The following is a 27,460-nucleotide window of genomic DNA, read 5'->3' on the forward strand; positions in this document are numbered from 1 at the left end:
CCCTGGTTACAACGAACGTCATACGTTGCAAGTAAAATACGCTGTGCGGCCATTGTTTTGCCTTTTCACTGGCAGCAGTGAAGACGAAACATCGGTATCTGAGTCTCTTAGGGATTGGCGTTTCTTTGGGCCAGGATGCCGCGAGTATACATCGGGAGGTTGAGCTACCAGGTTCGTGAAAAGGACGTCCAGCGCTTCTTCGGCAGTTATGGCAGGCTGCTAGAGGTGGACATGAAGAACGGGTAAGTGAAGGAGCGCCGCGGAAATCCTAGGCCAGCAGGTTGAAGGAAAGCAGCATACTCGTACATTGTGCCCCTCTCCGCCCCCCCCGCAATAAATCAGTTATTCTAGTTATCACCGCACCCCCGTTGAGAAACGTAACCTTGTGCATCACGAGAAGGCGTTTTTTAAAAAAATATTTTCGAATCAACACGCGTGCCCGCGGCCATGTTAGAATAAATGGTATGACCGCTGTGGCGTGGGCTCGAGACAAACCGAATACAGGGGTTTATGTAGGAGTAATGTAGTCTTTGTCGATGTATAATCATATAGAATGAGCTGTAATGGTTTGGGAATAGTGCTGGTAGGTATCGGACCTGCGGTCCTAGATTTGGGTGGAGAGGGGTGTAATGTGCGTGCCGCGGAGGCCATCTTGGATAAGTATGTCCCCTGAGCGACCAAGTCCTCGCGCCTGACCGTACATGGACATTTTGCTCCTTATTTGTTATTACCGAATGATTGCGATTACTTGAATTATTTTAGGGTGTGTACTGCATGCAGTCGCACTGATTTGCTAGTTAAGTCAAGGGTGATTGTATTGGCATCGTCGCCGTCCGCCATGTTTTGATTCGTGGCATGGGCCTTGGTAACCGTCCTGGGATCAGATCTTCGATTGCGCCGACTTGATCCTTTTAAGCACACAGTCTATACTGTTTAGTTTTCATCGGTGGATTTCCTGCGGTTTTATTTTCACTGGTCCTCAATTGAACGTATGCTTCTCGTCGCCTGTCGTATATCGCAAAATGGCGCCCTATGAAACGGAGTTATCTGCCTTGCCGAGGAATATGGGGCGTTAAAGAGCAGTTGTTTTTATGGGAGTCCCTTGGTTACACTGTACGTATGCATCCAAAAAGCCGCGAAGAGGCAATTAACGATGTTGTCTAGATGCCAGTGACACCGTTGAAACTTTGGCAATATGCATGAGTTCAAGAGCCATGCTTTGTGATGTCGTTTTTTGCTGTTTGGTGTTACGGAATACAATATTGCAGTGCCCCGCTTCCAATTTGGCACATTCTTAGCGTGCCCTTGGCCTGTCTAGTGTCATTTATTAATGTGCACGCATCTGGTAATCGTATTATACTACTCTTGCAAACACTCTCTCGTATCTGGGTAATTTCTTGTACAGCAGACCTCGGAGAGGGACCTGGGATTGCCTAGCCGGTAGCGCCAGATGAATGAGTTGAGAAACGCAAAGATCGGGTCTGTGTGGTGCCCCTCCTAGTGTGCTTGCCTTACTTGCACGGTCGCGTTGTACTGGTTAGTGTGAGCTAACAATGTAATGGTTTCTGGGCTTAGCTCAGGATTCCAATGCAACGGGTTGCCTTTTACAGTACTGCCGCTAAATTAGGTTCTCCGGCCGGCTTGTTCTTCTTCTTGCTGATAGATTTTTATCCATCAGTGGTGATTTTTGGATACCGAGGCTTGAGCCTCATTACTCCATCTTCTCAGGTTGAGTGTGTAGTCGTGGGTTTGTATTCTTCTTGGTCTGTGTGGTCTTGTCACAGTAGGGCTGGTTTCACAGGGTCTTCGCAGTGATGGGCCGCGGGTAGCGGTCGAAGGGGTTTGCAGTGGTGGCAGTGAGTCTTCTGATCAGAGGGTTCGGGTTCTGATTCAGTTCTTGGCAGAAGTTCTTACTCAGCTTGGCTAGATGTTCATTCAACATCTCGATGTCCAGGTCTCTGTGAAGGTCTGCTATCCTTGTGAAGATTGGAGCTCCAGACGATATCCGCAGGGCCTTGTTCTGGACTATCTGGAGACTCTTCCGGTGTCGCTCATGGCAGGTCATCCATGCTGGGGAGGTATAAGTCAGGGTTGGTCTGATGATCGCCTTGTAGACGTTGATCTTTGTCTGGAGTGGCATGGACTTGCTCTTCAGGAGTGGGTACAGCGCTGCCATCTTTCCTGTTGCCTTCTGCTGAGTATTCTCGATGTGGCTTTCCCAGTTGAGTTTGCTGTCCAGGGTCACACCGAGGTAGCGACTGCTGCTCTCCCATTTGATGGTCTCCCCGTTGAGGCTGATGTGTGGGTGCTCCTTGATCTTCTTTCTGGTGAACAGCGTTGCAGTTGTCTTGTTGGTGTTGAGTTCTATCCGCCAGTCGCTGTACCACTTTGCGATGGTATCCAATGAAGCTTGCAGGTTCTTCGCCACTTCCTTTTCGCTGAAAGACTGGGAGATTACTGCAACATCATCTGCATACAGCGCCAGGCTCGTCTTGTGGAGATCTGTTGGGATGTCGTTGGTGAAGAGGTTGAACAGGAAGGGTCTGAGGTTCGATCCCTGTGGCACGCCTGCTCGGATGGGATGTGAAGAGGACATCTCAGACCGCATGGCGACATGGAAGGTGCGGCCTCCCAGGTAGCTTGCAATCGTCTTCACCAGGTAGTTGGGAAATCCCAGGCCAATCATCTTGTGCAGCAGTCCCTTGTGCCAGACTCGGTCGAATGCTTTGGCGACATCCAGGAAGGTTAGGTTCTGGCATGCTTGTTGCTTTTATAGCGTACGTATGGCAACCTCGCAACACTGAGGGCAAGGGAGTCTTAGGTTAGACCAACAATGTGCACACTATAGCCCGACTGTATGCACGAGGTAGTCACCACCAAGGATATACGGGTAAGTGGGGTGCCCCTGATTTCACTTCGAAGTTAGGGTGTCCTCAGTATATAGGTTTCCAGCTCAAAGATTTCAGAGGGTGCTTCTCAACCTGCCATACCGCTTTCGGAGTAATCTGCATGCCTGCCACTCCTTTATAGCCTCTCCTACTTTACTCGTTTGTTTTAAATTCCCTGTGCATGTAGTGTTCAACTACATCACAACTTGGGGTGTGTAGTTTATGCCCACTCGGTGTTATTATTGTATGGGCTGTTGTACTCCAATCTCGACGTGGCAGCAGTCGTCCACGTCAGTAACTTGCCAATTCTACCATTCCTGTATCCTCATCGTCCTTGAGGTGCGTGCTGCTTTCATTACTTATGACTACCCTCATCAAACCCCTTGCCACCTGGCTTTTCTGGATACTGGTGTCTCGCTTCTCAGCACCTTGCACTTGGATCTGCTCTTGTCTATTCTGTGGCAGCTGTCCTCTGTGATTAGGCGCTGGCCTGGCTGACCTTTCCTCTCTGATCAACCCGCCCAGGTCCAACTTGGATCCTTCCTATCATCTATCTTCTCTGCCTGTGGTGTTTCCCGCGGGTCTAAGCCCTCGCTTTTCAACCAATGCCTGGCAACTCTCTCCCACTGCATTGTCATTTTCTGCTCAAATTTCCAGTGCTACGCTGACTATGCTCTTTTCAGGCTGCCCTCAGCCACCTCCTCTCCCTGTCTCATCTGATAGGTTGACTGCCATTCAAGATACCAGCAAGATGGAGTTCCTCATCGGCACGCCTTCACCATCCTTTCCTCTGACTCTTTGGCCGGCCTCCCTCCTACCCCCACCTGCAAGGCTAAGATCCTCAGGGTCATATTTGACTCCACACTTTCCTTCCCCGCCTAAATCTGTCTATAAAAAGTCAAACTTCCTAATGTACCTCCTCATAGGTACTCTGCCTCCCCGACCCCCCTCCCCACAAGCTCAGTGTCCCAAGCTCTGGTTCTCTCTAGGGTGGACTATTGGAACAGCCTCTTTCTAAATCTACCTGCCTCTACTCTCCGCCCTCTGCAACCAATCCAGAACAGGACTGCAAGACTAGTCCTTGGCATCAAACCCTGGGATCGTATCTCTCCAGCTCTGATCTCTCCATTGGATCCCAGTGGATGCAAGGATTAAATTCAAAACCCTCTGCGTTGTCCACAGGGCTTTCTGGGGTCTGGGTCCCAAATACCTTCAGCTATCCCTCTGCAAATACCTCCCCTCTCAAGCTCTTTGCTCCCCCGGGTCAGTAGTTTTTCAAAGAAACGAGCTGGGGGTAGATCTGGGGCCTCCCTGCCACTCTAAAACTTGAGAACCATCTCCGGTTCCGAAAGCACCTCAAGCCCCTTACTCTTTTCTTCTGCCTTCACTCCCCGCCTCCCCTCCTGATCTGTTCTCTCTTGGCATCATGCACCTGGCCAGGTACCTGCTCACCCTCCCGCACTGCCTCTGGCCCACCCCTTGCCCTGGGGTCAGTACCTGTACCCATACAGTCCCCCTGACCCCTTTTTTTTTCTTCCTGCACTTATCAGACCTACCCTGTCTGCTGCCTTAAACCCAGCACTCGTCGATTGCTGCCTGCACTACCGCTGTTTGTTGCCTCCGCACTTTCCACATCTCCCATGCACTTGCGCGTTCTCGATGTCACTAGGCCTAGTAAGATCTTTGTTTTGTTATCCCCTGTTCCCCTCCCTTGATTTGTTGCGCTCTGAAACACTTGTGTAAGAGCGCGATAGAAATAAAATATCGATATCATGACAGGGGTGCATGTGGTGTATCCTGCATAGATGTTTGTCAATGGGATTTGTACAGCACATCGCAACCATTTACCTGTTCATGCGCAACCTTGTTTCGCCCTGTTTTTTCCTTTTATTTTACACTCCGTTTTTTCGATATGACTGAATTGAGTCGGGTTCAAACTGGACATTTTTCCCCTTTTTTTTCTTGGGCTTTGATGTCATGTTGCTTCATGCAGGAACACTCGTTTATGAGAGCAGAGTCTGCTCTCATAAATGGCCAAACTAATCCAGTAGTAGACTACAGCTCAATTCCCAGAAGATCACATCGCCGTCTACTGTAACCGTCCCAGTACTGCGGACCTTAAGAACTCCAGGTGTCCCAGTACAGGGTGTGGCTGCTAGAGGAGAGCCGTAGCTCACTGTTAAGCGTTCCAGTAGTTCTTCCGAGAATTCAGTTCTTGGTAGAGGCTTTAGATTGACCTGAAGGCATTTGCTCATGTGTACTTGCCCTTTGATTCTTTTCCATTTGCTTCTCGCATTTTTTTTTCTTGGCTGGGTGGACACGCTTTGTGGGGGAAATTATGGTATAAAAAAAACATATGCCTTAAGGGTCCGCTTTAGTATCTCAGGCATATCGCAGCTCGAGTCACTCCTTTGCCATAAATATTCTCTTAAGTGTGACACAATCACTACTGCTCTGCAGAAGTACAATAATTGGTAGGGGATAAACCACTTACACTGACCTTATTGCTACAAGCCAGCAGCAATCCCATTCATAAGGGTCCAACAGGCACAGTGCCTTCGTCTTTTGAGGTGAATGTGTTAATAGCAACCCAAACAGCAGTAGTACACCCGTCTAAGGTGAAGGAATAATACATTATGGTTCTATGGCAGTATACTTCAATGCACCAATATACAAGCACTGTGGTAATTGTGATGGGGTGATGGGTAAGAAACTGCAGTCACCAAAAACGGTGTCTTGATAGTGCAGGTGGAGGGCTTATCAATCACCAGGGCGCCAACGTGGGCCACAGAAACTGGAGCTAGTATATCGTGGCTCTTTTTTTCTCCAGTTCCTGGTAGGTTCAGAGGCATCTTACCATGCTGGTACAGGTGCAGAGTAGTTTTGAAGCATCTTTGTGCAATTTGAGTGATGGCTTTTTGGGGAGCTCACCAGTATCGGTTGACAATGCTCACCAGGATCGGTTGACAATGGCAAAGACATTGAGTGCCAAAAGTAGCAGTGTTATACTATGGTCGGCTCATTTCTGCAAGGGTGGTTTGAAGCTGTAGAATACAGCAATCCAACTGCTCCGGTCCTGTGAGCCCCAATGCGGACAAGATTGGTTCTAGTTCGCTCTACCGGTTGTGGGAGTTGGGGGTGGCTGGCTAGCCCCTGCAGAGTCCTTCGCCTGGTTAGTTCGACAGCAACAGAACTACTTTTGACTCTGGTTTCTTACAAACATAACTTTCTTACATTGTCTGTGATTGACTGTGCTTATAGACCAATCTAGAAGACATATTACAATACAGCATAATTGAAAAGGGGTTATTTGCATCGTACGTGGAAAAGTGTGCTGCATGCTATGTACATCAAATAACATCAAATATTTTTCAATTCCTGCCCAGTGCTCCCTGGGGATGCTTTGGGAGCAGAGTTTGCCTTTGAACATCTGCCTTCATCTCCAGCAGAGGGCTCTAGAAAGGACTTCTCTCCAATGGGGTGCAAACTAATTCTTCTGTATTGGTTCAAAGATGAACCATAGAGGGAGTTGGTAGACCCCATCTCTTAAAGGCACGCAGTCCAGTGAAAACCAAGATGGAGGGAACCTTTTTTGCTCTCTTGGCTATTCTGTTATCAGTCACCATACCAGCTGCCAAGCAGGACACATGCAACCTTAAAAATGCTGTTTCGCTGAAGAGCGGGAAACTGCAGCAGAGCACGCATGTTCCCTAGCTTTTGGCATGGAGCTCTCTGGAAGGGGGGAGGGGCTCTGTTCTGCAGACTGTAATTGTTAATTACAGACCACTGCCAGAACTAGGAACAGCACCAACACCATCAACAATAGTAAAACTTTGGGGTCCTGGTGAACAAAGGCCTTGAGCCTCATCAAGGAATGTTGCTTCCTCCCTCCTGCACCTGGTAAAAGGGATCCTACCATTCCTCTCCTTCACCCACAAAACTCGCTATCATCGCACTCGTCTCGAGAGTAGACTATGCCAATGCCGACTAAAGAGACTTCAGCGTATCCAAAAACACAGTGGCCAGAAAGCTGCTCAAACTACAACGAACAGAACGCATTACCCTAGCGCTGAAAATGCAACGCTGGCTACCGATAAACAGAGAGGCTCAGAACAATGTGCCCTGGTCTGCTCATTGCAGATACCTACGTCAATGTCTCCTCTAGTCAGACACTGACATTCTCTTTGCCATTATTTCTTCCAACCTATGGACCCCCATGTGGTCTGTCCTCTCCCCTTTTTCCTCCTCCCTTTACTGGCGGCACCAGATGGTGCCATTAATGTCTATCATAATGGCACTATCATGGCCCAGGGCTCTAGCCCAAACTCTGCCTTCTTGCTAGGGGTCTTCGTTCTCTAAAACTCCCTCTGCCCCTACTTCCCTCATCCCTCACCCACCACCCCCATGACCTTAGCCACCCTGAATTCTCACTCATCAAACACTCCTGACATGTCACCACCTTTAAAGCCCTGACGTACTTGCTCTCACTAAGACATGGATCGAGGCCTGCTCAGTCACCGTTTTTAAGACCTTTCTCCCTGAAGGCTACGTGATCCTGTCCAATCCAGGACCTCACGGGCTGGTGGTGGTTGTGACTTTGATCTTCCCCAAGTGGGTTCCTGCCTCCAACATCCCCACCCAATCCTACTTGTCCTTTGAAAGCCTTGTCTGCAGGCGGTCTGTCTCGTCTACTTTGTTGCTTGCTCTTGCTACCATCTACAGGCTCCTCCCTCTTCCCCTCAGAATGGGCAGATATGTCCTCTTCTTGCCTCCTTCCCCCAAACTTTTCTTCCTTGGGGACTTCAAAATCCATCTCGACTCTTCTGATGGCACTGCTCTCTTCAGCAACCTTTGCAACATGCTTCCCCTCGCTGTCCTTCCTTCGGCCGGACGCACCCATGATGCTCTCATCAACAGCCATCCCAGTTCTCCTGGTCTGACCACTCCTCTATTCTCACCTTGCCCGTCCCCTGACCCAGCCGCCAGTACTACTAGTCTCCTCAGTCGTTCGATCAATACTGTCAGTTGCTGCATTTGCCTCTTCTTCATCCCTTCTCCACACCACTAATTGGACTCTGACTCTGTTCTTCTGCCACCTATCCTTGAACCTGTCCTGAGGATCCGCGTGAAGTCTTCCTCCAAATGCAACTCTTGGTATAACTTTGAAACGCGTACAAAGCTGCAGAGCGGAAGTGGCTGGCATCTAGCTCATCCTCTGACAAACTGACTTGCTGCCTACTTCAAAAGCACTACTGCCTGCACATCCCCTCCAAGAAGAGGGCTCATGTCCAAGCCCATATCTCTGGAGCCACCAACAACACGGCTGAACTCTTAAACGTCTGCACGGAACTTGTCAATCCTACCAGTCTCCTCTTCCCCTCCCAGCCCCTCTGCTCTGGCCACCCACTTCGCCAAAACTTTGGACATCCTGTCCTGTCTTCTCTCTCTCTCAATCCCCTCTCGCATCCCTTGCCCCCCATACTCTCCTTTCTCTCACTTTGCGCCAGATGAGATCTAGAGCCGTCCTCTCTGTCTCCTGTAAACAGGTGCTCCCCTGGACCTCCCCCAACTGACGCTCCACACCAAATTGGCCGGCTGCCTCCACAATCACCAGTCCGGTTTTCCAGAGGCACAGAAACATCTCCCCTGAACACTGAAGGCCTACTCTCCAACACCCTCTGTTCTGGTCCTCCTTGATCTCTCTTCTGCCTTTTACACTGTCAAATACTCCATCCTCATAAACGGTCTCTGTGATAGCCTAGTCATCACTGACTGGAGACTGGTGTTGCTTTCCCCTGCCAAGTGCAAATTGTTATTTTTCTCTCCTCCAGCCTCTACCTGTGGTGTCCCCAGGGCTCCATTCTATCACCATGTTCTTCAACATCTTCCTGGCACCTCTGGTTGGTATCGGGTAATAAAATTGTGGCAAAAATGTCACTGCTTTGACCCGGTAAAGGTGTATTCTATTATACCAAAGAGGTTGTGGGGGTGTCCCCTGCATCCTTTACATGATTGTGGCAGCACAACCACGCCATTTTTGCTGTTATATTTTGTATCTACAGCCATTTTTAGCAGCTATTTTTTTTTTTATTATTAATTATTTTTTTTAAGACATGGAACCATCTGACCTATATGACCTCCACTTTCTCACCTCATTTCCAGTGTTACAGATGACAGCTCTACATCAAGCTGCCATCTCCTACCTCCTCCCTCATGCCGGCTGTTATTCGGGCATGGTGCTATACCAACAATCCCTGCCTTATTGCCCCAGTAAGACAGATATCCTACTCATTGGTGCACCTGCTCCTTGTCTCCCACCCCACACTAGCCAGACTCCTTGGGATCATCTTTGACTTTCTCTCCACACATCACGGACCTTGCCAAGAAGTTAAAGGAATAGTTCGCCCAAAAAATTTTATTGCAAAAAAAGATGGGCAATAATAAAAAAAATCAATTGGCACTTTTTTTTTAAAGTCCCTATGTAAAATTTTGAGAGAATGAAGCTCGAAATTTTAAAAAGGAAGCACATGGGGGCATCCTTTTTGTGAAATGGATGCCCGCCTGTGCTTGCTTTTGCGGCACTAATGAAGGAAAAGCCAGCCAGCTATAAAAAATAAAAACTACCACTGGGTGGCTTTTTCTTTCATTGGTACCGGGACTCGGAGGATGCAGACCGGAGACTACAGGCAGAAAAGCTGCAGCTGCATCTCAGTAAGTGCTATTTATTGTTAAAAAAAATAAGCACTAGCTGCAGTTTTATTTCTAAGTTTTCCTAGCTGGAGGAGCCCGGAAAACTTACGTTTTTAAAGCTGCAGTTTTATTTGTATTTATGTTTGCGGTAGCTTTTGAAGCTACCGCACACATAAATACGTTATTGTGTTTGAAAACGCTGCGGTTTTTCTTTCCAGGTTTCTCAGGCTCCTCTAGATCGGAGGAGCCTGAGAAACTTGGCAAGAGAAACCGTAGCGTTTTCAAACACAACCGTGTTTCTGCCTAAAGCTGCTTTCCCATTTGGGGCTTTCCCCAAGTGGGAAAGCAGCTTTAGGCAGAAACATAACACGGTTGTTTTCTGAAATGCTAAACGCTGCAGTGTTTCTGCCTAAAGCTGCTTCCCCATTTCCCCATCCCACGGGGAGCCCGAGAGCCCCAAATGGGGTAAACCGCTTTAGGCAGAAACACTGCGGCATGGAAACACAACCGCGTTGTTTCTGCTGCCTTGGCATTCGCTTTGGGTCTCTGGGAGCACCGGAGACTCAAAGTGATAGCCACGGCAGCAGAAACGCAACGTGGTTGTGTTTCAAAAACGTTGCGGTTTTTCTTCTCAGGCTCCTCCGAACCGCAGCGTTTTCAAACACAACAACGTTGTATTTGTGTGCAGTAGCTTCAAAAGCTACCGCAAACATGAATACGTTTTTAAAGCTGCGGTTTTATAAACTTAGAAAAAAAAAACGCAGCTAGTGTTTGTTTTTATTTTAAAAAAAAAAATAGCACTTACCGAGATGCAGCTGAAGCTTTTCTGCCTGTAGTCTCCGGTCTGTCCTCCAAGTCCCGGCACCAATGAAAGAAAAGCCACCCAGTGGTAGCTTTTGTTTACTACAGCTGGCTGGCTTTTCCTTCATTAGTGCCGCCAAAGCAAGCACAGCGGCGGGCATAGGGACTTAAAAAAAAGTGCCCATTTTTTGCAATAACAGTTTTTGGGTGCACCATTCCTTTAAACTTTCAGCTCCACCTCTTTACTCCATTTGGCCCCTCTAACTAATCCAGAGTAGGACAGCAAGACTTATCCTTGGCCTCAAGCCCAGGGACTGCAGCTCTCCTGCCCTAAATCTCTCCATTGGCTCCGGTGGCCGCAAGGATCAAATTAAAAGACCCTCTGCATCATCCACAAAGCCGCCGGTGACCTCTAACATCCAGTTTCCCTCCACAAATGCCTCCCGGCCAGAGTCCTTTGGCCCTCTGGCTCCAACTCTCTGCAGGTCAAACTTTTCTCCAAGCAGAGCGTGGGAGGTAGATCCCTTTCTGCAGCAGCTCCTCCCTCTAGAATAGACTCCCTTCGACTTGAGCCAGATCTTCTAAAGTTCCGGAAACTCTTCTTCCTTCCCTCCCATGCTAACTCTCCCTCTGCTGCTATAACTAGGGACTGGTCCCTTCAGTCATACAAGGGCCAGACCATCCCCCCTGTGTTATTTGCAAGCACTTGCCCTCTGGCTCTTTCCTGCACTAAACCAACTTGGTCCACCCTGCCCACTGCACTCATCCTCCCTTCCCCCTGGCTCTTGCCTTCTTCTCTAGAGTTCTCCTGCAGTTCTCCCTCTACCCCTACCCCCCTGCACTTGCACAGTAGGATTGTCACAATGCCAATATAACGGTAATGGCTCTAGGTCAATATCCTGTCCCTCCATGAGGGCGAGTTCATGCTGGGCTTTAGTGTTTAAGGTTGTGCTTACTTGCTTCCTTTCTTTGAGGCAGGGGTCTGTAGCCATTTGGCTCCAGATGTATTGGACTAAAAATCCCAAACGCCCTAACCAGCGTAGTGAATGGAAAGGCTGCACAGGAGCTGTATGTTGCAGACCCCTGCTTTAAGCTATTAATCTGCAGTTTTTGTATGAATTCTGACCCGGGATGGCTGACGCTTAGTGTCTGGTGTTTTTCACTCCATAGCTTTAATTTACATTAAATTAGTTAATTCGACTAAATCGCACTCTGTTGTGCAATTGTACCCATTCACGCTGCCATCTGTATGTGCAAAAATAAAGCCACCCCTTCCCCAGAGGCTATGATGATCGCCCTGTTATTCCAAAGTAGACCAGGCATTTGAACACCCAGGAATGGAAATGGGTGTCGGCACTGTGAGGAAGTTGAATTGGGTGTAATGAGTATTATCTGTAAGTAATGTCCTAATAAAGGGTAGAGTTGGGATGCTGTGCGTTTGTGTGGCCTTTGTAAAGAACAGCTGTGGTGGCAATGCCATGACCTCACAGAAAACTGTATTGGTGGCAGGAAAGTAGTGACCCTTGGAGTGTCTTAACAGGAAGGCACCTGTTGTCCATATTCCAAGCTGTGGTCATTTCTCTGGTAGACCGTCCCCACTATGTTGTATGGGGCACGCTAGGAAAATGGTCTCCTTGGCCCCCAAATCACTCGGTTTGAGAACCGTGAGTGCAAGGCTTTTGCCAGATGAGCAAGAATCTAATCCATTTTCATCCCAGGCTGGGAGAAGAACAAGTTTAAGTGGAAAACCTTATTTTGGGATTAATGTGTGATCACCACATGAGGATCTAGCTATTCGCCATTGGCGAATGATGCAGGGGGTGCACCCCCACCCAAATCTGCGTGCCCAAGTAAAAACCACCAAGTGAGCTGTCTTCAGGTAGTGATTTGGATTTCAACGACTCCAGCAGGGCACAGGACGGGTGAGAGGTCCGAAGGCGGAATTAAGGCCTTGCTGCAGTAGTGGTAACACCCAGAATCCCCCCCTGAAGTAGTCCCCTGATACCATTAGTACAGCAGGAGAGCATTCCTTTGCTTCACTACGCAAATACAAACCTAGCTTTGGAGGCCTGAACCAGAAAGGGTAGAAGAAAAATGAAGTCTTATATTGTGCAATGTGACTTGGCTCAAACGGACTTTCCTACTTGCACTTCTCGGGTGTTTTTACATTTTTTTTTTTTTCCAAAATCCACCCGTGTATGTGTATATATTTTCCAGGCCACCCCATTGCCAGTTCTCCTTTCGTCTCCTGCTAGGAGATCTGGGCAGGCGTGGGGGGGTTCCATAATCGAGCTTAGTAGGCGGCCACCAAGAGAACTTGGACCCAGCTTAGCCTGATCGCCCTCAAATTTCTTGGGTTGAAGGAGATGGTGGCAAAAGGTAGGGAAATTTGAAGCGCTAAGAGGTGGAGGCTTCCACTGAAAAGCTGGAACAAAACAAACTGTTTAGCTCACAAACTGTTTAGCTCAGGAGGTAAACCTGTCTGTCTGGTAGGCTCAAGCAACAAGTGATCAGCTGTAAGGCTGCTGGGTAGAAGGGCCTCTTATGCGACGAGAATTCTGCTAATGTGCTCCTGTGGGTTCCAGCAACAGTTACCTGCCTGGGAAGTAAGCTGGCAAGAGAAACCAGGGAGGGTGCATCTATCCATACTCACTAGCTGAGAGGGCACAGGCATGTTATCCAACAGTATCCTCAATTGGGGAGAACAGATCTCTGCTGTGAATCCTAGGAGTCCTCGACCAATGGCACCACATTACATTGCCCCCCTTGCCACAATGTTCTCAACGATGTAAATGATTGATTTCTCCAAGAAGCCACTCCAGAGCACTGAGTGGTGGTGACTGCTGTGGAGGGAGGCTCGAGAGGTCCTTTGAGACTGGTTAGAGCACCCAATGCTGAAAGTTGAGTCTGCTGTGGTCAGATCAATGGAGACTTGGTTGTCTTAAGGGGGGACTGGAGTTGGAGTTTTGTCCATGGAGTGCCAGAAAGTGAAGCCTCCATCATAACCATTAATCTAATTTTGCAGCGCCTTCCTTAGGTTGACATAACTGGGATGTTTGTCAAATGATTGAGGCAACTGGTCTTGGGAAGGCAAACCAGAACGTAGAGTGAATTTGGTTTCTAGGCGCGGATCCGGGATTCTAGTCTCCACTTGCATCACTTGGCAAATATGCAGCTAGGTCTCCTTAAGCTTCATATTGATCATGTAATTTTTCACCTCTTTGAGGTCCAAGCCCAGTCTGTACCCACCTGCGTTGAACAATAAGCTTGTGAAAGCATGCATATTCCCCCAGTTGACTAGGGGGACAAGGCTTGTATTCTGTCCTAGATCGGGACAGTTGGGCGCCTACATATTGCTTGCCTAGACATGCAATGGTGCTTGTTCGGTAGAAAGATAAGTGGGAGGCTGGGTGGGGTGAGTCGGTTTGGGGTGCCCCAACGAAACACCGATCTGGTTGTCTCTGCATCAGTGGCCTCAATTTCTATGATGATCCACTCACTTTCTCTCTAAAAGAGGAAGCGTATGTCATGCCTATGCTTCCTTAAGCGCTTGTGAAGCCCTCTGCTAACAAACACCTGCTTTGTAAGTCTACTTTGATACTTACTCGTCTCACCCGCCAAAGCGGACAACTGCGTACTTATTACAAATATGAACCTTTAGAGATGGGGTGGGGGCAGGGGTGTCCGGGGCTAAGCTAATGTCAGGACTGGCGGGACTAGGTAGTATGTTTGGTTGTAGCACCTGAGCTTCTAAAAACCGCCCCCTCTAGCAACGCCTCTGGGTGGGTTCCTCGTTTAGGGCGGGTTTCACTGCCGCATGCCTGGGAGGGCTGCATGATTCTGGCCCCTACTAACAGCGTCTGCGGTTTTTTTGGGCGGCCACGTCTGCGCCAGGGCCTTAAGCATACCCCTCAGGTGAATGCTGAGCCAGCAGCCTAGCTTGCAGTTCACGGGCTTGGCTACCACCCGGGCTGGTTTGAAATCGCGCTCTCAGTTTCGACACCATCTTATTCTGGTGAGGGTGGGCGGAAGTGGCATTTTTGGTTTGAGTAGCTGAAAGTCCGCGGTAGGCGAGTGTCCTTAATTCAGTCAGTTCTGGAGTGAGACTTAGGGGTAATGATAAAGGGACCCTCCTTACATCAAATCTCGACTCACTTATTCACGTGCCAGTAGTTTTAGCTTGCAGACTGCGCCACCTAATAGCCAAACCGTGTTGCCAAGAAGAAGCTGCTAAACTTGACATCAACCACTAAACTCATTGAAAGCATACGTGTTTCTATATAAGTGAATTCTATATAAGGGCACACTGTTCCTTCCCTGGAGGTAGCTCGTACTTGTTGGTGGATGCCTAGTAACCAGTATTTTTCCTTTAGCCTTTTTCCATCTCTTTATTTCACCCCATGAAGTCCTGCTAGGCAGAAGTGCTTTTGTGATGCTTGTGCAACACCGCCATACCGATTCCTGGTGGCTTGTGGAAAAGCATTTTGTGCGCATGTTCGACGGCAAACTAACCGCAGTTTTCCAACACGGCTATATGCATTGTGCGTCACTGTCAGATTTGATTCAGTCGTGCACACTTGGCTGCTTTCAGAAGGTCCGGATTCAGAATGTTTGTGAGGGTGGCCTTTGCACTTTAGTTGAAAACTGTTACTTTTGCATTTGTTGACACTGGCTTTTGTTCCATCTGTACAGGTATGGTTTTGTTGAATTCGAAGATGCCAGAGATGCCGAGGACGCAGTTTATGAACTCAATGGAAGAGAACTTGGCGGGGATCGGGTTATCGTAGAGCATGCCCGCGGTTCCCGCAGAGCCAATTATAACTATGGTGGCCGCAGTAAGTAGTCGTCCTGAAACTTTTAAAATGAAAATATTTTTTACTTATTGTGCTATAAACGAACCCCATGGGTAAGAGTTGAATTACGAAACACGTTTGCAACGCTGATAATTCATGCGATTGTAAAATTGTTTGGCTACAATTACATTTGTACAATCTTTAACCACGTTTTGTACAGTTAACAAAACTCGGTGGTGAATGAACCGAGTTTAATTTCGTGCTGCTAAATTGCTTTATTTTATATAACCACCTATTGGGAACTTTGTTTCCCCTTTGAGGCTTGTCACTTCATTTTTGTAGAGGTGTATTCTTATAGGAGTTTAAAATCCAGCATGCTTTCAGATCAGGCCTATTGAACGAATAGAATAATTGTATAGTGTTGCCTACTTTGGTGGGAAAAGTCTGGGGGTCATGTATTTGATGGTGGTTTTTTGGGTGCGGGTATTTGCTCTTGGGATCTTTCTGTTCAAAGTCCCAAGAATAAGCTTCATAACTGGAAGCCATGGACAGACACCATCTGAAACCATTTAAGGGAGTTATAATTATTATTTTTACAGAAGAAAAACAAGTGGAACGAACACACGGGTCTGCAAATGTTTTAATTGATCAATTGAATCGTGTGAGCGATGTTAACACCAGTTTTGTAACTGGGGTTTATTAGGACTTCAGTAGTCCTTTCTTATTTTAGCGGGTTATAAGAAGCAGCAGACTGGGGATTGTTTTCGAATGGCTTTGAAACTAGTTGGTGCACTGTGTTGGTGGGCACGGGTCCAATCCGTTCCTTGGCAGTAATTGCTGCCTGCACAGTGATTTGATAATGTACATGGTAGTATACTTCAGTTATCCGCTAACAGTTGGGTAGAAGGAAATGCTTGGGCAGCAGGCATACAAAGGGCACACATCGAATTTCTTACAACGCCGCCACCCTATGATCATTTATAGGATGCTCACTGTAGACCCCTTCAGATTATTTACTAATTTAGTAGCCTGCCTTTCTGCTAATGTGGAATAGCACAAACATGTAAGCATTTTTTAACGTGTTTTCGAACTTCACTGCCCCTAAGGGAACCATGGCTGTGCTTTGATGCTGGGAAACAAACTGAGTTATTGGCAAGCGATTCTGCTTTTTGACAGTGCGTTGTAGTGACAAGTGCTTTCAAGGTGGTGGGAATGACCAGACTGATCCAGGGAAGAGAAATCTTTGGAAGGGGTTGAGAGGGGGGGGGGGTTCTTCATTGTGGAGCTCACATGCAGGGTGTTTTGCTGGCGGCTGGATTTAGTGGGTGGATTGAAGCGGCATCTTTTTATATGTGGAGACTCTGAACTCTTTGTAATAGGCGGCTTAATCTTCTTCGAAATTACATGGTTCCTTGTATGCACAATTTTGCCTTTTTACATAGAGCACAGATGCTTACCTTTAAATCATATATTGGGATTCTACTGATCAGTAAGTGGTCTTGGAGCCATCAAGTAGACCCATTTGTAATCTTATGTAACATCGATAATGTAAATTAGATACTTAAGTGTGTGTTCATAGAAGTGATAAAGTGAATGCTTTTTTTTGTTAAAATGATTACATTGTTTGCATTGTATTTTGACTTGCATGTTAATTCCAAATTTTAACTAGTCCTTGATGTTTCAATTTAAAAGAGACCAGTGGGGGCTGAGTCCATTGAGGCTATGATGACTGCCTTTCCTGATTGGCCTTGGCTTTTCCATACATTGTGTGACCCTTGCCCTATGACCCTTTGGCTGACCTTACCGGAAGCCATGATGACAGCAGCCTTTTGCCATTAGACGCAGGGTGATGGTGAGGATTTCAAGGGTTAGACAAAACTAATCTGAACTACTGTAGGTGACTGTTTCCTTGCCTGTTGTAACACCATCGAAATCCTCCTACTGTGATGTAAGTACTTGGTGTAACTAGTATTTTTTTTAAACCATAAATGTAAAATTGCATGTAATGCGTTAAGTTTCCCATTTTACAAAATTGTGTAAAATCAAACTTAACAAATTAGTTTAACTGAAGGAACAGTCACTTCATGATTTTATCTCTTTGGCGCAGCCTTGCTAGGCATTCAGTCTAGTTTCACATAGACATACACATTGTGGCAAATTGGATTTCTGCAAATTCTTGTGCACACGTAATCTTATAATTTGGCAGAATACATTTTAACATTTTGGAAAATCACAGTTAAAATGGAGGTTCTTAAATTCTGGAAATGCGGTTTGTCATTTTAAGACATTAAAACAAATTTCCTTTGTGTAAAGTTGCCGCCAGACCTCACATTGTTTTCTGTGTAATCAAGGTGGATACAGGAGAGAGCCTTCTGGAAGAGACAAATATGGGCCACCTGTCCGTACTGAATACAGATTGACAGTTGAGAACCTATCCAGTCGGTGTAGCTGGCAGGACCTAAAAGTAAGTCCTTTTTTCCCCAAAAATGTAATTGGACCTTTTTGTATTGAATATCCCTTTTAGAATCAGTTTCTCAAAATGGACCACCAGTACGTACAGAATTCAGACTGAAAGTTGAAAACCTATCCAGTCGATGTAGCTGGCAGGATCTTAAAGTAAGTTTTTAAGCAGAAAGCTAATTTTCAGGGCTTTTTCCATTCTGCGTTATGGAACTGCTCTCCATGTTGATGTGAAAATGTGAGCACAATATTTTGACGTTACTTGAATTGTGTAGCCAGCCTTTTTGGCTTGGACTGTACGTTCAGTTTGTGCTGCCTGCTTTGAATGCAAATCTGGCAATATGAAACTTAATGGGCTAAAATGACGGATGTCCTGATAAGGTGGTTGGAGTTCAAATACAAAGATTACTACTCTTAATGACCTGCCACACAAGCGTTTACAGAAGTAAAGTTTGCAAATAGTTGCACTCTTTGCTTATCGTGGAGAACTCATTGTGTCCACCAGTAGGTGCCTTCCGGCCTTACTATGGGCTTATTTACCCTTTTATCTGACCTAACTTGGCAACGTATTTTCAGATGCAAAAGAACCTGGTTACACCATGTTGATGGTGTTTTATTTATTTGTGACCCGTTGTGTGCGGATGCAACTTTTCTCCCTGCATGGTTCTCTTTTTATATCAAAGGCTGTTGCTTCTATAATTGCTTTCATAGTTTTTATGAAGGGAAGGTGCAGCATGCCCAACTATTTATCCTCTATAGGCTCTTTACATTACTTGCATCCAGGATGGCACCCATACTTTGCCTGTATAGGTGTTAATGCAAATGTCTTCTTTTACAGCGTTGGTTTCTTAAGAGACCTATTCTGAAAGAATTTGGTTTAGTGTTACTGATGGGAGCCGAATACTATTTTTTAGGATTTCATGAGGCAAGCTGGTGAAGTGACCTATGCAGATGCACACAAGGAGCGCACCAACGAAGGGGTAATAGAATTCCGATCGCATTCAGACATGAAGAGAGCCCTGGAGAAGTTGGATGGCACAGATATAAATGGCAGGAAAATAAGGCTGGTTGAGACTAAGCCACGGCGGCGCAGATCTTATTCTGGAAGCAGATCAAGGTAGGTGTACTGTCCTTTGTTATGAACTCTTCAATTACATGGCCTCATGAATACCATTATAAAAAAACCTGGCAGAGAAAATAGTCCTGCTGGTCTGCAAATGGTCGTCATATTTAAATGCTTGTAGTTGCAGAATTTATTTTTTTAATTTTAAGCAGTGTCTTTCGCTCATGGCTTTGATTGAATACATTACTTTGGACCCTGTTTTGACATTTTGTGACTTCAGTTTTTATGTACATGATTTTAATCGTGAGTCTAGTCCTACATTTGAGTATGTGGATGCCCAAGGCTATACGTATAATTCATGGCACAATCTGGTTGCTATCATTTGTTTGGCTTCAAGTCCAATCATTCTCTATTGGTGCCACTCTTAGCCAGCCTATTCGAATTGTTTTCTCAATTGAGCGATTCAAATATTTGAGCAGGCGCTAAAAGCCGGTCCTGGGTATCCAGTGTCATCCTTTACTTCGAGATGTAGTCTGGGGACCTCGAAGGTAGTGACTAGGGTGTTCATTGCACATCAGGTGAAAATTGTTATTGTCCATTGTAAGACCCATAAGCTTTTAAATTTAGTCTCGTGCTTGTATGCTCCTTGATACACATTTAGACTCACCAGTTGGCCTGTGGAGTCAAATTTAGCTTTTGCTGTGAAGTTAACCTGGCACTTCAAGGCTGCAAGCAGAAGCTAAATCAATTTCCTGCAATTTTGCTCCCAAGTGTTGAGTGCTAAATGATTCATTGTGATGTAATCCTTTACATGGTTTCAAGTTTTAGAATACCCATACTTTGGTGTGAGACGTCCCTGAAACTGGTGGTCGTATGCAGTATATTACACATTAACAAGACCAAAATGCCCTTCATTTTTAGTGTTACAAAGCCCATATGGTGGTCTTGGCAAAGTGTCAGAGCTGGCGACATCTCCAATGGATCTATAAGATATATGCCATGTTTACTACCTGGGAAATATGTACGTGTGAGGTTGGAAGTTTGTAACGTTTTAATGGGGAATCTTCCTCAGGTCCCGATCCAGGAGCCGGCGAAGATCACACAGCCGGAGCCGTAGAGCCAGCCGCAGTCGAACACGTAGCCCAATCAAAGCAAAGTCACGGTAAGATAGGTCTATATTTCCCTGTAATGTTAAGCCGTGTTGAGTAGCTGCTACACTGGCTGCTGCAGCCATGGGGGGGCACCGTTTTATTTTGAAAAAAGCGTGAACATCTTCAGCATACCTCCAAGCACGTTTCCGGCTTACCTGTTAATATCTTCACCACATTCAGCATAAAGCCTTGGAGTCCTCTGATGGGCTCTAGCAGCTTAACCCCATCAAACCCTGACTCCTTCCAGACAACTGGCTCCCCTAGTAGCCCAGCGTTGGCATCCATCAGTCTTCAGAATTTTCGGACTGCACTGGTTTTATAATTTTCGTAGCTCACTATGCCCTTGGGCATTTAGGTGCTGTCCCATACATTAGGATGAGTAGAGCAATTGACGTGGTTGCATTGCTGTCGTACATAGTCGGCAATACTGGGAGGAGGGTAGACTAGTTGGGTAAGAGGTGGAAACTGGGCTCTCTCGGAGCGGGAGATTGTGTGGTCGAGCGAACAGGGGAAGCTGGCACTGCCGGCTTTTTAAAAATCTTGCAGTGGTCTGTTGGGCAGGTGTCTTGACCTTCCTGGCGTGGTATGGGGGCAACAGTGGGTTATGGCAATTTTGAACTGCTAAATTCGTTCACAGGACGGGAGACAGTGGGCAGATATTCTTGCCTCAGAGGTAGTCTTGCTAGGTGAGGTTGAGGGCAGCACGGAGAGCATTGTTTTTGTAGGACTTGGGTTTTCTCAGAGTAGTGAATTGCAATATAGTCCACTAGGACCTGGCGAGTGCCCATGCAATAGTGAGATGATTTTCCGTAGAGGAAAGGTTTGCAGGCAGTAAGCTTGGTTGCGTAGGTAGAGTTAATGTGGTTAACATAGCGTGTAGAGAAGCCCCACACCAGAAAAAATACAACCCACTAGGGATTCACATGCTCAAGAATATTCCCTGTCAGGCTGGGAATCCTTGGTAAAAGACGTTTCTCTTTCACTTATAAACTTTCTCCTATGAACCCATCAATGAGCTCTGGTTCATACTGCCCCCGTCCAATGACTGCCCTCTCCAGTCAAGCGGCCAGTGGTTGTGGACTTGCTCACCAGAGAAGGGTGCAATCCTAATCCACAACCCAGGGTTTCTGAATCTGAAGGCTTGGCTCCTGCAGCATTAAGAGTTCGGTGGGTGCAAGCTTCCTGTGGACTGAAGAGGTCCTTGCCAGGGCCAGTTCGTCATAGTCGTTGTGCTATGGGCGGAAGTGCTTCTTGACGTGGTGCCGGACACTGAAGATCAACCTATGAGTCACAGCCTGCTGGTCCTTCCCTACTTACTGTCGTTGGCCAGGGTGGGACTGGTTTACACCTTCTCGAAAGTGCATCTGGCGGCTATCTCACCATGTCTCTGGGATGGTCTTCGCTTTGCAGCCATACTTGACTTTCCACGATACAAGGGTGGTGCTGTAGACGCACCCCTGCTTCATGCCAAAGGTTCAGTCGGAATTCCATCTCAAACCTTTGGTGTTGCCTGTGTTTTTCAACACCTTCGTCGCTGGCTGAAAGGACTCTGCGCTCGCTGGATGTGGCGCATGCTCTGAAGTTCTGTGTAGCCCGCACAAAGAGTTTCCGGAAGACTTCTCAGTTTTTTGTGGACTTTGGTCTTGTGAACCATGGGAAGGCTTCCGTCTCCAGGTGGCTCTCCGGCTGTATCACTCATTGGCCCCAGTTGGCAAACCCACCGTTGCTTGGCTGTCCGAGCGCACATTCTACGAGTGATCGCTGCGACGTATGTCTGGTGTGCCGTGCCCCTGCTGGACATCTGCAGGGTTGCTGCATGGCTGTCTACACACCTTCATGAGATTCTACTGCGTCGATGGGGATTTCAGAGAGGTTTCAAGTTATCCCGATTAAAACTACGCAACTAGAAACAAACCATTCCTGTAACAGCGCCTTGATGCCTGCGGGCTGTGTGCGCGCTTTAAAAATGCAAATAAAGTGTTGGCCACGCAGTGCTGCGCAACCTGTTCGCTTGAAGGTGAGCCTGGTGAGGCGGTAAGAGTAATTGCGTCTGTTTAGCCTTACAACCTCCCGTGGTTATGTACTGCTATGTATTTATTCATGAGCATGCTGGAGAAGGAACAAGTTACTTACCTTTACTGTTCTCCACATGGGTCTGGCATGGATTCACATGCAAATCCTGCCTCTCTGCGGCTCTTCTTGGTCACTTCAATCTGAAGATGTGTGCCAGAGGAGGGTCATGGGGAGGTGGCAGTCATTGGTATAGGACAAAGACTGTTTATAAGTGAAGATTCCCGGCCTGATTGGCAATACTTGTGAGCATGTGAATCCATGCGTTCCTCGATGCCCGTTGGGATTCAGGTATGATATGGCAGTTATAACGCGCCTATACTGAATTGTTTCAAGGCGCGATGGGGCAAGGGAGGGGTGTACTGGCACCTTATTCGTCGGCTGAGAGGACTTGGCACTCGCTGGATGTGGCTAGAGTGCTGAAGTTCTACGTGGACCACATGAAGTTTTCGCAAGACGTCGCAACTGTTTGTGAACTTTAGCCCTGTGAACCAAGGGAAAGCCCTCCAAGCCTTCCAGTTCCGGGTGGCTATCCAGCTGCATCACCCACTGTCACCGATTGGTAAACTGACTGTTGCCTGGCCGTCGAGGGCCCATTCAATCCAGAGCGATCGCTGCAACTACGGCGTTCTTGTCTGGCGTTTCCTCTGCTGGACATCTGCAGGGCTGCTATGTGGAGGTCAACTGCAGCTCTTCTCTTGGTCTTACTGCCACTGTACGTGCTAGCAAATCTGAAGATGGCTGCCAGAGGTGGGGCTCAGGTAGAGGGCAGTCATTGGCTGGCAGTATGGCCCAGAGACAAGTGATTGGTGGTTAGGAGAAAGACAGTTCAGAAGTGAAACTGTTTTTTTTTTTTTTTACAGAGTCTGACGGGGAATATTCACGAGCATGTGAATTCATGCCAGAGAAGAAGTTACAGAAGTAACTTCCTTTTCTCCTCACAGACCATGCCAAGAAGGCTCACTTCGAGCTGCCCTAGAGGCATTCTCCCTCCCAGAAACTCAATGTCTCCAGAGATCTGGTCCTCTCTAGGCTGCATTACTGCAAAAACCTCAATCTGCCTAACTAAATCCTCCCTTCGCCCCTTTCAACTAATCCAAAATAGGACTGCTAGACTTGCCTCAAGCCCAGGGACTCCCATCTCTCTAGCCCTAAAATCTCCACTCCTGGTTGCTGTGAGGCCAAAGTTCAAGACCCAAGGCTTTCTGGGGCCTAGGAGCCCCACTTCATCAAACTCTCTTCCCAAATTCCTCTCTGCTAGAGCCCTTCAGTCTTCTAGCTTCAACTCTCTGCAGATCAGACCATTTTTCAAGCAGAGTGCAGGGGTAGATGTCTTCCGCAGGTGCCTCAGTCTGGAATGGCCTCCCTACCCCTCTCAGAAGTGAGCCAGATCTCTGGAAGCTTCTCGAGGCCCTCATTTTCTCTTCCTCCTTCCCTCCCCTGCACCCGTTGCTAATGTCCCCCTCTGCCTCATTTTGACTGGCTGCTTGGTTCCTTCCGATTCTTCACCAGGCCCCCCTCAACCAGTCTAGCCCAGGGCCTCTCCTGATTTCCTTTCCCCACCCATTCCAGCACTTGCCCTGCCAGATAGTGTAAGGAACAAGTTACTTGCAGTAAAAGAAGTTTCACATATAAACTTTCTCCTATACCAATCACTGAGCTGTGGGTCATATTGCTCCCCCGCCCCTCCTTTTATTGAGGCGGTGTAGCCATCAAGTTTTGGGTGGCACTGTATATGTAGTTTGTGGCAGAGTCCTGCATGTAGTTGCCAGAGATGGGATAAGAATTTGGGTGTCCGCAGTTGATGATGCCATGAGTTCAGAACATCGGAGGGGCTTGTGTTGTAGAGGGTAGGTGAAAGTGAAGATTGGTGGGGAAGCCAGACTGGTTCAGAAATGGGATCTGCTGCCACTTCACCAATGAAGACTCTAGCAATAGTTCAGATAGGAATGATTGGATCCACAGGGTGGCTTGTGGTGAGGAGTGAAAGTTGTGACTAAGGGTCTTGGCAACGTTTTTCATGGTCGACTAAATCAAAGGCGGCCAATAGGTCAAGGAGAAGAATGCTTAGGTTTCCTAAGTCACAGATGCTGTCCATCTGGATTTTGGGGTCCAGTAGGGCAGTTTCCGTGATATGTAAGACAAATTGTCTTGAGCCAAGGAGGTGGTTACGCTCAAGGAGGAGTTAGAGTTGAAAGTAAGCTGCACAATCTGTTACCTTCAACAGAAAGGGGACGGCTTCTTCTGTCTTTGCTGCCGAGCAGCAGATTGATTGTTTATCCTTTGTGTGTAAGGCGAGTGAATGTACTTTTATAGCACAGAGCAACACAGCGGAACGTTATCCGCATTTCACCTGTTAGTTCTGAAGTGGGATGTGACCCCAGACTCTGGCGCTTCATGGTAGTGGGCAGGCTCTACAGAAGTCAGCAGGCAAGGCCCGATGGGAACTGTTCTGGCACTTGCGTGTGCACTTCCCGCGCCTTAGTCTCTACAGGCCTTTTCATCCTCCCACCTGCAGCAGCGAGAGCAGAAGTTGGTGCTTCGTATCTGGCGGCCAATCTGGTAAGTGCTGTGCACTGCTCAACCCCAGCCTGCCTCCGCCCGTAATAAGCCTCGCGACTGGGATCAACCGGGAGCAGTCCCAGGAACAAATGAGATGCCCAAGGCAGAAGTCTCCTAAAAGCCAGGCACGGGAGATGCCTGGAAGGTGTAACCGAACAATAAATGGCAGAAAGTGGTGGAAATGGGAGCACAGAGCGCAAAGGGGGATGCGCACCTTGCAGGGGCCAGGATGAAAGATTGACTGCAGCATCCTGTCCCAAGAAGCGGGTTTTGGCACCATCTGAGGACTTCCAATAGTGGCGGGGGGGGAGCTGCGTCGGCAGAAAAGAGGGGCAGGGCAGAGGATGCATAAGAGCCAGGTAGGGTGGGTGCCTGGAAGGTTAAAGGGGGAAGAAAGTGGCAAAAATGGACGTTCAGGGCACAGAACGAGAAGGGGGGGACTCATAACTCGCAGGGGCCTAGATGCAAGATGGACAACAGCGTCCTGGTCCCAGGAAGCTAGAGTGATAATGTCTGGGTTTTCGTCAGATGGTTAAAAAATGACTGAGGCATTTGGCATTGATGCAAGGGAGCAAGTAAGGTTTGAGAGGGAGGTTAAAGGTCTTGAGTAGGAGGATGAATCTCCGTACAGGGAGCGAGAGTTGAGTAGGGTTATGACTTTGCATCTAGGCCTATATTTCCACTTTGTCTAAGATGACAGACAAATGGTGAGTTTAAAGAGATGGTTACCTGTTCTGCTGTAAAGCTCTAGAATAAGTGTCATCTGTGGCAATGAGTAAAATGCTGTTGTGTGGTGGAACCTAAATAGATGGAGCACTACTGTTGATTTACCAAGCTTTAGCAATCACAAACACTTCTTGGATCCCTGCATATAAGGATAGCTTTGTATATTGGAGATGAAATGGCCATTACTTATAACGTGGACAATCTTGTCTTTGAACACCAGATAAACTCGTGTAATTTACATTCTACTTTTCAATGTCCGTAACTGGTTTTCTTTATACCCTTTCCAGATCCAGAAGCAAGGTACGTTCTCGCTCAAGATCGAAGACTAGGAAGTCAAGATCAAAGAGTGTTCCAAAGTCTGATCTTGGTTCCCGATCAAGAAGCCGATCGAAAGTAAAGTCTGAGAGGTCTCAAAGCAGGTCTCGATCTCCAACTCCAAAAGAGAATGGAAGAGAGGAAAAGTCAAAATCCAGGTCACGTAGCAAGTCTTGTTCAAGATCTTATTCCAGGTCACCACCACCAGAGCCAATGGATGCAGATCGCTCTAAATCCCCTACACCGCAAGCTGCCTCCAGATCACAGTCTAGATCAGTGTCACGCTCTAAATCACGGTCAAAGTCCCGCTCCCGGTCCCGGTCAAGATCCATGTCTAGAGATTAAGACCCTCGGCTGTTTTCAGTAACATTGCACACTTATTGGGAAACTCATTACTTTCCAAGTCAAATCGAGAACCAAACCTGCTTGAAACAGTTTTCATATGTTCCTGCAGTTTTAAATGTCAAATGGCAGCAATTTCGTTATTTTCCTTTTTTTTTTTTAAACAATGAGCTGGTTTAACAAATCTCATGGCTAATTTAAATTTGATTAAAGAGCTTCACATTGTTACTATTTGAAAGTGATTAGTTTATTTTGCTGAAAAGTAAATTGGGCAGGTGACATGCATGTCTCAGTAGTTCACTAGACTTTCGGTTATGCCTGAAGTGTTTGGTCATGGAACCATGTTAACACTGCTACCTAGGTATAAATGCTAATGCTCCAGGCCAGAGCTTGATTTTATGTAGTTTTTGCAGGTGTATTTGTAAACTGTAAATATGCTCAGTATTAGTAAATCCTGCGATACCCGAGGACTTTCCAGCAAGTGATGTAACTATTTAACTTGTCAGATGTGTCTTGTATGAAAAGGTAATAAAGCTACACCTGTTTATTGATTTTTGGGGCTGAGTGTCCTTTGATGCTGGAGGTAGGATTACAGGGGGAGCCTTATTTTTTTCATGCAACTCCTTTTTTGTTTTGTCAGACAACATGCCTTTTCCAAATTTGGGCCGTGCTCTTGTTTTCTCGAACTTGAAAAGAAATCTAGTGTCTAGCATGCCCATAGCCAATTTTGATTCCAAAAATGCTGCCAAAATCTTGCCATGTGTTGTATGAATGTACTACTTGTTTAAACCTCTGATGGTGTAAGTTTAATATTGCCTTTGAACTCCTACAAAATGTAATTTGTAAAAGACCATGCTCTTTATCAATTGTATCCACTCCAGGCACTTCACTGGTGGTGCAGTGCATTTTTGAGTTCCTGATCCTATAGGGACATGCTGAAATACTTTTTGTTCCCTCTGCAAGATCAAGACCAATCTGGGTTGTGGCTGTCATGAAGAGCTTTGCATATTGCCCCATACACTATTAGGTAGGGGCGGACCTTGATGGAAGATGGGTATAGAAATCTAAAATCCAAAAGTGATGACTGCTAGCAGCTTATTCCAGGAAAGCAGACGTAGACCCTGTCCTCTCCACTCCAAATTGCTTCCACTTAATTTCTCAACAAAGGTTGCCTTATCTGCTTGGCGTATGAACTTTGTAGTCGCCTTCATAGCAATTCTTTCACTTCTGCAAGTTCTTGCATAATCTGGATCAAAGAGCACACCTTCCTCTCGGCTTAAATTCAGTCCTGTCATTGTCTTCCTACTGGAGCTCTCACTTAGCAGTCCTAACTGGACGGCTTTCCAGTAGCCCTCCTCTTTAGGGCAGTTGAGAGGAAGTGGCATCCCTACACACATAGCTTTTTTTCCAGTCTGTCTTTGCACCAGAGATTCTGAGCACTTGGTCTTTGTTGCTCTTCTGCTTATTGCACACTTCACCTCCCTTGTACTCACTGCGTATTACCTATTTCTACATTTGCTCTATCAACAGTGAGTACCGGTTTGATATTTTCCCATACACCTCGCCCCCCATTTTTTTTTTTAGATGGACACTAGCCTG

The 27,460-nt window shown here is 46.9% G+C and overlaps 1 protein-coding gene across 2 annotated transcripts; it reads left to right on the plus strand.

The window, feature by feature from the left end:
- On the plus strand, positions 1-26,412 carry SRSF6 (serine and arginine rich splicing factor 6). 2 transcript variants are annotated; one of them, XM_069652330.1, is made up of 6 exons: positions 1-242; positions 15,072-15,214; positions 17,697-17,788; positions 18,547-18,749; positions 19,768-19,857; positions 25,492-26,412. In XM_069652330.1, the coding sequence occupies exons 1-6, from the start codon at positions 136-138 to the stop codon at positions 25,862-25,864; spliced, it is 1,008 nt and encodes a 335-aa protein (XP_069508431.1). In that variant the 5' UTR covers positions 1-135; the 3' UTR covers positions 25,865-26,412. The 2 variants fall into 2 exon arrangements, with proteins under 2 accessions (XP_069508431.1, XP_069508430.1); XM_069652329.1 differs by lacking the exon at positions 17,697-17,788 and adding an exon at positions 17,524-17,636 and having other exon boundaries at positions 19-242.
- Positions 26,413-27,460: the final 1,048 nt, after the last annotated feature.

This window comes from Ambystoma mexicanum, chromosome 3p, assembly GCF_040938575.1.
Source record: "Ambystoma mexicanum isolate Mex_15411 chromosome 3p, UKY_AmexF1_1, whole genome shotgun sequence".
Taxonomy (NCBI): domain Eukaryota; kingdom Metazoa; phylum Chordata; class Amphibia; order Caudata; family Ambystomatidae; genus Ambystoma; species Ambystoma mexicanum.